The sequence below is a fragment of the Octopus bimaculoides genome, chromosome 10 (assembly GCF_001194135.2).
Source record: "Octopus bimaculoides isolate UCB-OBI-ISO-001 chromosome 10, ASM119413v2, whole genome shotgun sequence".
NCBI lineage: Eukaryota > Metazoa > Mollusca > Cephalopoda > Octopoda > Octopodidae > Octopus > Octopus bimaculoides.
This window is the reverse complement of record NC_068990.1, coordinates 84,619,322-84,629,348: the sequence shown is the minus strand read 5'-3', so window position 1 is coordinate 84,629,348 and position 10,027 is coordinate 84,619,322. Positions and strand designations below refer to the sequence as shown.

The 10,027-nt window shown below is 35.9% G+C and overlaps 1 protein-coding gene across 1 annotated transcript; it reads left to right on the top strand.

Moving 5' to 3' along the window:
• Nucleotides 1-705: 705 nt before the first annotated feature.
• Nucleotides 706-8,589, top strand: LOC128248929 (uncharacterized). The gene has a single exon (XM_052971344.1). It carries the CDS (start codon nt 1,241-1,243, stop codon nt 2,198-2,200), a length of 960 nt encoding a protein of 319 aa, XP_052827304.1. The 5' UTR covers nt 706-1,240; the 3' UTR covers nt 2,201-8,589.
• Nucleotides 8,590-10,027: the final 1,438 nt, after the last annotated feature.

Below are 10,027 nucleotides of genomic sequence, written 5' to 3'. Positions count from 1 at the left end.
ATAAAACAAAAGCATGGCACTTCTAAAATTCCCATACTATACGTTCCACAGTTGATTCAATGAATTTAAATGACCGTGAAGTATGGTTTTATATCTACAAGTTCGAACATTGATGTGGCAGTGGGAATACCGTTTTTGAGAGCTTCGTTCCCTTGACAAGATAAGCTACATGAACTCCGTTATCAATATGATAAATGAATATGTTTTCTTTATGAATAATAATACTGATAATATGTAAAAACAAAAAGCACGAACAAAAAAACGAGATGAGAAGAATGAAATGATATAAATAAAAGCATATTAATTAGGCTAATAAAAATATTTCCTAGTTGCTTTCCCCAGTGAAATAAAAAAGAAAAAGAGGGCGGTGTGGCGTAAATAGTTGGAAAGTGAGAAAGAAACGGAGATAGGGTGAAAGAAAGCGTGACAGAGAGAATGGAAACAGAGAGACTATAAAGATGTTGGGGGAAACAGGAGTTGAAGAAAATACAGATGGTGAAAGCGAGAGACAAGGTGCGACAGATAAATATAGGAAGTGACAGAGAGATGAGTTTGTGTGAGTCTCAGAGTGAAGAGATCGGTGTGTATGTGCGAGAGAGAGAGAGAGAGAAAGAAAGAGAGAGAGAGGGAGAAGACATACAACTAAATAAGAGTAAAGGAAAACTGTGAGCTAAAGAGGGTGTGTTTGTGTGTGAAAATAGAGAAAGAGAGGTAGGAAGGCTTATTAGTTGAAGAGAACTCCACCTTCGATAGTTCTCACATTTATTATTAATGGTTTTGCTGACGACATTCGTGTACTTCATATGAACGACACACGATAACTGTTCATATATCTAACATATTGTAGTCGTAATGTATGAAAACCTGGGAAAACATCAAGTTGAAAATAACGTAAACATTATTATCCACTGACAACACGTTTGCTTGGCGTGTTCGGTTTCACCGCACTGAGCATGCGCAGCAAACTTTGACCCGTGACCTCCGCTGGTTGGTTGAGGTTATATTGACTGGTCATTTTCCCATGGTTTCCTTTTAAGTGATACGATACTTTTTCAGGAGAGGGGGGAACGAGAAACTTTGTTATGTGTATATTGATGAGAGGCAGAAAGAGGGAAGGAAAGCTTTTTTTTATTTCCTGTTATGTTTTGACAACAAAACTCTAACATTTAGCGATTATCCCACACCTTCAACTTAATCACACATATCGACACACATACGCCCGCACATTTCATCCGCTTATATGTCTCGGCTGTGTTGTTATTTTCATCAACTTGACGATTCGTCTTCAAATGCAGGTTGTCGAGACAATCAAAAGAAGGTGGCCATGCGCATCACCTTGCTAAAATCGGTACAGACAATTATTTATGTTGCTTGTTTTCTTTTCTTGAATTTTGTATATTTCGATTATTTTATGCCCAAATGGCCAAAACATCCACCGAAGCAGGACCTGTTGAGTGCTGACCATAAGTTTAAAAAATCAGCATCGAACAACATTGGGAAGAAGATTTTAGTTGATTACGATGTACAGCCTAACAGCCAACATGTTTTACGAGAAAATGTTATAATCGTGGCCGGTCGCCTGTTAGAAATTGATAATGCGGAAAATAAAGGAGGGGACCAAGTACAAGTGAAAAACTTTTGGAGATTTAATCAACCTGTTGATTCCGGAGACACGCGCTCTCTTTTAGATCTTCAGACTAAAAGAAAACGTCGAAATGCCAATGTAATTTACATTGAATCCCCACTTGTTGCAATTTTGTCTGGGAAGTATTCTAACCAAGGAACTAATTTAGAACCTGTTCAGCAACGGAAAGTTGGAACCCCAAAATCCGACAGCAGTGGCGAGAAATCTAAAGTCGATAATCAAAGTGTATTCAAAGAGAAATTATACCCCAGTAATCTCAAAACAGTTTTGAAAGTGCCAGACCCGGAACAATCCAATAGTAAAAGCAGTTCGCTGTTGAAAAGACTACAGTCATCATCATCTTCAAGTTTAACTACATCGCAATCTAAGCTTTCGGCACTTCGGTTTAATCTAAACAGTAGACCTACAACATTAAACGATATTTTTATTAGTGTTAAAACAACGGAAAAATTCCACGAAAGTCGACTGAAGATTGTCTTAGACACCTGGTTTCAATACGCTAAGGAACAGGTAAATATAAATTTAACTTTATTATTACACGGTTCTTTACCTTAAGGTTTTCTTAGAGGTGTGCTGAGGACAGACTTAATCCCGCTTAAAGTTCAGAAAATTTTAATATTTTTGATTGATTTATGACCATTATAATATTTCGAATTATTAACGTATTAAAGAAAATGTTCCCCTCCCCCATTCATTTAGGTACCCGATAATGCCATTTGGAACTCATTTTTAGAAAGTATTTTTATAGTGAAATATAAAGAATATCAAACATCTTAAGCTTATGAAAAACAAGTTTTACAATCAGTTACATGAAACCTCTACTCGAATACAAGTTTTTGTGAAACTTAAAATTTCTGTCAGCAAAAAAACTAATGACATTTAAAAATTTTAAGCTCGTTGCTAATTACCGGTAATTTTTTTGTAACACACCTACTTGGCAAATTATATATGTAAAGTTTATTTATAATTGATAAGTTTAAAAGAAAAAAAAAAAGGAAAAATCATGTAAATAAATGGTCGTCATGTATGTATGCATGAATGTATATATAGATAGTTATGTGTCCGCTACATATGTATAATTGTGCATGAATTTATGTACTTGCTTAAATGCCTGTTGCACATACTGATATTTTCTTAAAAAGTGAATTGTGTTCGCCGTATATGTTGACACATATCTTCGCCTGTTTGTTTGTACTCACACACAATCTACCTATCTATCTAACTATCTATCTATCTGTGTTATACACATACACACACAAACAAACATGTTTGTGTGTGTATGTAATTGTCTCTTTACATGTGCATACATGTTTATTTGCGATCACACATCAGTTTAGTATTTATTTTGTGATTTTCTCCAGTCAAACTCAACCAAACATTTAAGTTACACTAATCGAATTTGTGTGCAAAGTCGTATAGGAACAGTGCTTGTGGATATTCGGGTTCTTTTGGGAGTAGCTAACGAGCGAATCATATGTCAAATAAACTGCGAATTTTCGTCGCGGAAATTTTATGTGTACCCATTTGTAAAAACAGTGGGAAAATGATTTTAGTCGTCGAATTTTATGCCCCGTTCATACTTTACCTACAGACATTAGTGGTATACATACAGTGATGTGGGGGTAATCGAATCTCGTTTGAAAACTTGATTTCCGGGACGTGTGATTTGAACTTAATTTGTGTTGTCCTGAGCTGTTTTGTTTAAGGTGACTATCTCGCATAGCTTTCAACCTACTTATCTACCCCCCGCTGATCTTAGCCGTTTAAACTTATATCTCCCTTTAAGAATTGCTGTTCATATTTGTTTTCCGGTTTGATCAGTACGCTAATTCTTTTTTCAAAAACCCCATAAACTGAATATAAGATCAACCAGGAAAACTTAAGGCATGGCCCTTGCCTATCTTCGGCCTGTTTTCTCTAAATAAAGGTTAATCCTATTTTCTTTATTGCCTTATGTCAGAATTTTAAAATTTCATTTACAAACATACAAATCAAGAGGGTAGGAGTAAATTAAAGCATTTTTCTCTGTACACGATCCTTTTTCAGTTTTGGTTCAGTGTAGGCAAGCTGTTTTGTGTTTTGTCAGTCCTGATCCCACTAGATCCGGCTATGACTGCCCTATTTCATTTCCAGACACTGTATCTATGTCTATATTGCTCAATGTGTTAGATTGTGGTTTGACTGAGTGTTGGCTGTTATTTCTAAGACACACATATACATAATTATTCAAATATAACTATCGATATAGGTTTATGTGATGGATTAACTGCTTAATGCTCTAAGCAGAGCTAAAATAAGTTTAATACACATGCAAGAAGCATTAGGAAGTACGAATATAAAAAATAAGCATCCATATAATATATATATATAAAGATAAATAGGGCCGGTCTATTGGATTATCCGGGTTTCACGTCCAGAAAGCGCTTAGATTTACAGCGTATCAGCACACCCGTGTGTGTGTGTGCGCGTGTGTTTGCGTCCCTGTATGGCACGTTCCTCTTTTCTGTGTAGAGAATTAGACAGGTTTAGATGTCTTATCACATTCTTATCGGTTTTAGTTAAGGTATGGTTCTGGGATATCTGAACAATAAGATTTACAAATAGGTACTTGTGTTCCCGCATGTACACAAGCTACATACACTGATACTAAAATATCTCGGTCATGTGTATGGCCATTTTCATGACGAATTTTACAGAATGTTGTATAAGAATATCTTCGTAAATTTGTCTTCATATATTAGGGCATATATCGTCATCCAATCAAAATATTCCTTTATTCTGCTCCCGCTCCTTTTTTTATTTATTTATTTTTTTTATTTGAAAGCAGTGGGCTCGGTTTTGGGGGTAGAGTTTTCACATAAACACAAGTTCCGTGTTGACATCTACATAGTTGATTTTCTCCTAATTCGGACGCAGATCATAAAAGGATGTAACTAAATACCGCGATTTTGCCATCCATTAACCACTGTTTCTTAATAATAATAATGGTTTCAAATTTTGGCACAAGGCCAACAATTTCAGGGGGAGGGGATAAGTCGATTACATTGACTCCAATAATCAACTGGCACTTATTTTATCGATTCCAAAAGGATGACAGGCAAAGTGAACCTCGGCGGAATTTCAACTCGGAACGCAAAAACGAACGAAATGCCGCTAAGCATTTAGCTCGGTGTGCTAGCGATTCTGCCTTTTCGCTACCTGAATAATGATAATAATGGTTTCAAATTTTGGCACAAGGCCAATAATTTCGGGGGAGAGGGTAAATCAATTACATTCGATTTAGTGCTCAACTGGTACTTATTTTATCATGCCTGAAAGGTTGAAAGGCAACGTCGACCTCGGCGGAATTTGAACACAGACCGTAAGGACGGACGAAATATCGCTTAGCAGTTTGCCCGGCGTGCTAATAATTCTACCTGCTCGCCGCCTTAAGGCCAGCAATTTTTTGGGGAAAGGGGTTAGTAGATTACATTAACTCCCCACCCTCTCCAAAAAAGCGGTGGGTTGGCAGAACCTTTGCTCAAGGACGGCGATTTTGAGGAGAGGGCTCAATTCATGCCATCGACTACTATTAGTACTAGTCGATCAGCGTGTAAAGATATGAAACAAATACCACAACGCATTTTGTCCGACGCTCTATCGATTTTACTAGCTTGCCGTCTTTGGTTTGTGATGTAGGTAATACAACGCTCGGCAGTTTTGAAGGGACGCGATTAGTCGATTACATTGACCCCAGTACTTGACTGGGACTTTATTTTATCGACTTAGAAAAGCTGAAAGGCCAAGTTGACCTAAGTGGTATTTGACCCCAGAGCCAGAAAAAAAATTCCAATGCATTTTTACAGACGCTCTAACGATTCTGCCTTCTCGCCGCCATTTAAAATAATATTTACAATCCTTTCCACTATAGGCACAAGACCTGAAATTTTGGGAGGATAATTGATTTAGTATTCAATTGATATTCGTTTTATCGATTCTGAAAAGATGAAAGGCAAAGTGGATCTTGGTGGAATTTGAATTCAGAACGTAAAGACGGACGAAATGCCACTGAGCGTTTTGCTGGCGCGGTAAAGATTCTGCTAGCTCGCCGTCTTAACGGTTTCAAATATTGATTTCAAATTTGGAAGAGGGGGTAAGTCGATTTCATCGATGCCAGTCATCAAATGGTACTTATTTTATCGACTCCGAAAGATGAAAGGCCAAGTCGACATTGATAAAATTTGAACTCAGAACATAAAGATGAATCAAATGCCGCTAAGCATTTTTTGCTCGGCGTTCTAACGATTCTGCCAGCTCGCCGCCTTAACGATTTCGAAATATTAATAATGGAAATTATATATTTTTAATTGTTTTGTTTCGATGATATGTAAGGAAAAAATTTTTTCTGTGAAATTTATTTAATTATTGGAAGCAAAATTATAGACACATAAATGAGAAAGTTCTGTTGAAATAATCTTAGGTAAATTACATAATTTCCTTCATAGCTTCAAGAAACGACGAACATCTTAAAACTGAGGAAGAAAAATTGTGTAATTACAGCAAAGAAAAAAAATTTTGAATAAATGATTATTTTTCCAGAATCGTGATATCCGTATTTAGAAACGTGAGAACAAGCACTCAAAAAATTTCCACAAGAAGTTTAAAAAAAAAACAAAAAAAAACAACGAAACATGGTGCTCGTGGATGAAGGAAGTGGATAAAACATTTGAAAAGCACCCCACCCCCCGTCATGTCACAATCGTAATCTCCATTGTTGAAAATAAAAGTAATCCGAAAGATTTTAAAAATCTATCTATCTATCTATAAGCATAGGCATACTCAAGCTTTGGTGCACATTAAATATATTTTTGTGCCATAAAATCATTGTAAGGTTTTTTAAAAATTACCGAATTTATAATTAGGTACAATTAACACTACAGGCATTTTGTTGGATTTCTGATTGAACACTTTATTAGGGAGTCCAACCATGATCATTCCGTCTTTTTATAACTGAGGGTACATTTATCCAGTGTGGGGGATCTGGTTATTATTTCTACTAGATCACGTAGGGGCTTCTTTATTGGCTTCTGTGGTAGAACGCTTTATTCTGCATTTCCCGAGTGAAGCTCATTAAGGCTGATTTCAATGAATAATCCTTTTATACTATAGGCACAAGGCCTGAAATTTTGGGGCAGGCGGCTCGTTGATTAGATCGACTTCAGTGCTCAGCCGATACTTATTTTATCGATCCTAAAACAATGGTCGACCTCAGCGGCATTTGAACTCGGAACGTAAGCCAGAAGAAATGCCGCCAAGCATTTTGTCCGGTGTGCTAACGATTTCTGCCAGCTCGCCGAAGCACGTACTGTTTCGATGTAGGTCTCCACTTACAACTCCGATGCATAATTAGAAGTATTTGATACCAGTTGATGGATGTTAACAAAAAGATTTTCTATTCGTTTGTGTATCAATATTTGAATATATTTGTACAGTCAATTAGTATAAGCCATCCACAATATCTGTGGAAAGAAAAGTATGTGGCTGAGTACCTATACATGTGTGAACATATTTCTGTTGCATTTTGCATAATCTGTAGCTCGTTCGGCATATGATAGTGCAGGGCGTTGTATTTAATATCCATATCATTTGCCCTCTAGAGAAAAGGGCAGTGCCTATGAATATTTCCAGGATTTCAGTGATTGGTGAGAAAGAAGTCTTGGTTCAAATATTTGCAATAGAGTGGATTCCATTATAGTCACTCAAGGGATAGATGGTAATGTTAATTAAACTCGCTATAGTCCTCGAACACGAACAGTGCTTTAAACAAGCTACGATTTCATTCACAAGCTTTTGGGCCGATTCAAGGCTATGGTAGACAGACACCTACCAAAGTTATTGCGCAGAGGGATCGAATTCTAAACCACATAGTTGCGTAGCTAACTTCTTTGCAGCACATCTATTCATGTGCTTATTTGTTAATAAACCAAGATTTCGAAAGACTAAACGATAAAAGAAGACTAAATTCTTTTCTATTCACTTTGTAATCATTGACAAAACATTAGGAACAACAAAAAAGCATATTGTTAGACGTTAGGAAAATTAACTTGCCGGATTTCTTAGGCTAGCTTTGATTTTTCCCCGCCACAGTTGATAAAAAAGAAGTATTTATCTGCTTTGATATCATGTCTGCTAGCACTGCAAATCGTCTAACAGCTCCTTTTAAATTTGTGCTTATGATTGTAACAATTATCATTTTAAAAGCAGCTGCATTTAGTTACATCACTTTGTTCTGACTTCAAATTTCACCAAGGTCAACTTTGCCTGTCGTCTTTTTCGGGTTGATGAAAGGAAGTACCAGTACTAGAATTCTTGGTATCAATTAAACCCCTTCCCTACTTATTTTTAGCCTTGTACCTGTCATCCCGGAGGGATGTCAACTACAAGTACTGTGGTCAAAGGTATCAACTAAGTTCACATCTCAAATTTGCTGGTCCTTTGTCTAAATTGGAAACAACTATCATCTTTTTTTAAAGAGAGGCTGCTGAAAGAATCAGTGAAACAGCGTTCTATCTAGGTGTATTTAGTTACGTCTTTTTCTTTAATATGCTCTGTGTTCAAATCCCACCCCGCTGTCGACTTAGTATTTTCCTTTACCGAGGTGATTAAACGATAGAAATCAGTTAAATCGACTATTTACTTCATTGAAATGCACTGACAAATTTTTGCTAATGTCAAAAATTATTATTAGAGCGACTACCATAAAGCTTACTTATATTCAGTATACACTCCTTTTTAATTTTAAAATCCTGACGAAGTCGAACTTGTTTTTCTTTACCCTGAAATCGATAAAATAAAATGCTTGGAAAGAACTTGGGTCGGTTTAATATTTGTATAAAGTTTTACATGGGATTATTATATAACAATGAAAGTAATCAAGCAACGCCAGCAAACCTGATATCAATAGAAGCGCATGATTTTTGTGTGGTTGGATTGTAAGGAAGGTATGTGAACCCCCCCCCCCCCAAAAAAAAAACTACTTTATAGTGACATGCACTCAAATGTTGTTTGCTTTCAACCTGTTAAATAGATTTATTTAAAAGAAATAATACAATAAAATAATAATGATAATTGACTACTTGGTTTAAAAAAGTGAAGTTAAGGTATTGGCCCGTCTTAAAAGATCAGAATAATCACAAAGCAGTGTTTGTTTTATAAACTATAAATAAATAAAGGTGTACGTTTTTGTACAGTCCTTTTCTCTCTTTTTACGTTTTGCTAGTTATGACATTTACTTGGCCGGGAGCACGTTGTTCGTTGTTTGTTAAGCAAAGTTAAACTATTTACTCTCCAGTATTACATGTATAGATACATGTATATTATGTATTCTCTAGTTTATGTGTTACACATGTAAAGCATGTTTCCGCAGGTTCACGTCTTCAACTTTCCCCCTCACCCCCCTTTAAAAAAAGAGAAAGTCATACTTTTTTAGTCCTCCACACACACACACAATCTTATTTGTAGAAGTTTTTCAAATCATATTACGTATTCATAGACGTAATATAATGTAGAGGCATTTAGTATGCATAACACTCTTCTTCTGAAGTATTTTACCTCAGCCATATAGCATGCGTGTGTACATATATACATTCCCTCCTCACGCATATGTGTTTGCGTTTATATATATATATATATATATATATATATATATGCGTATATGAGTACAGGACGCCACCAATTGTGTAAGAAACATGAAGTACGAATAGAAACGTGTTAAATACGCAAACAACGAGAGAAAAATGGAATACAGGACAAGTAACACAAAGAACGACCCTTCATCAGTTGTCGGCTGTCTATCTACTCCTCATTTCGAGCATTCAACGACAATGCACAAAATGAGGAGTAGATAAACAGCCGACAACTGATGAAGGGTCATTCTTTGTGTTACTTGTCCTGTATTCCATTTTTTCTCTCGGTGTTTGCGTATTTAACACGTTTCTTTTCGTATTTCATGTTCTTTACACAGTTGGTGACGTCCTGTACCCATATATATGCATATATATATATATATATATATATATATATATATATATATATATATATATACTGAATGTCAAAAAGAGTAGGTGTGCTGTGTATATCTATCCTTAAAAGTCGTTCCGCTAAGCCTAGATAAGTTCCTTCATTTTGATTTACCAACATCACTTTCACACAGTATACCAACTCTTTGTTGAGGCATTTACTAGTGGCAAAATTACATTTGGTTTCATTAGATTATATGAGGCTGTTGTTATAGTTTCTTCTATTTATGCGAGAAATCAGATTTCTTGTTATTACAGCTTAGACACCGCCACTAACTTTCAAAGTGTTGTTTTATAGTATTGTGAGATGTTGTTAGGTGGTATG

Bases quoted from the DNA above. Each gene is read 5' to 3' on its own strand.
- LOC128248929 (XM_052971344.1), top strand. From the start codon at position 1,241: ATGTCTCGGCTGTGTTGTTATTTTCATCAACTTGACGATTCGTCTTCA.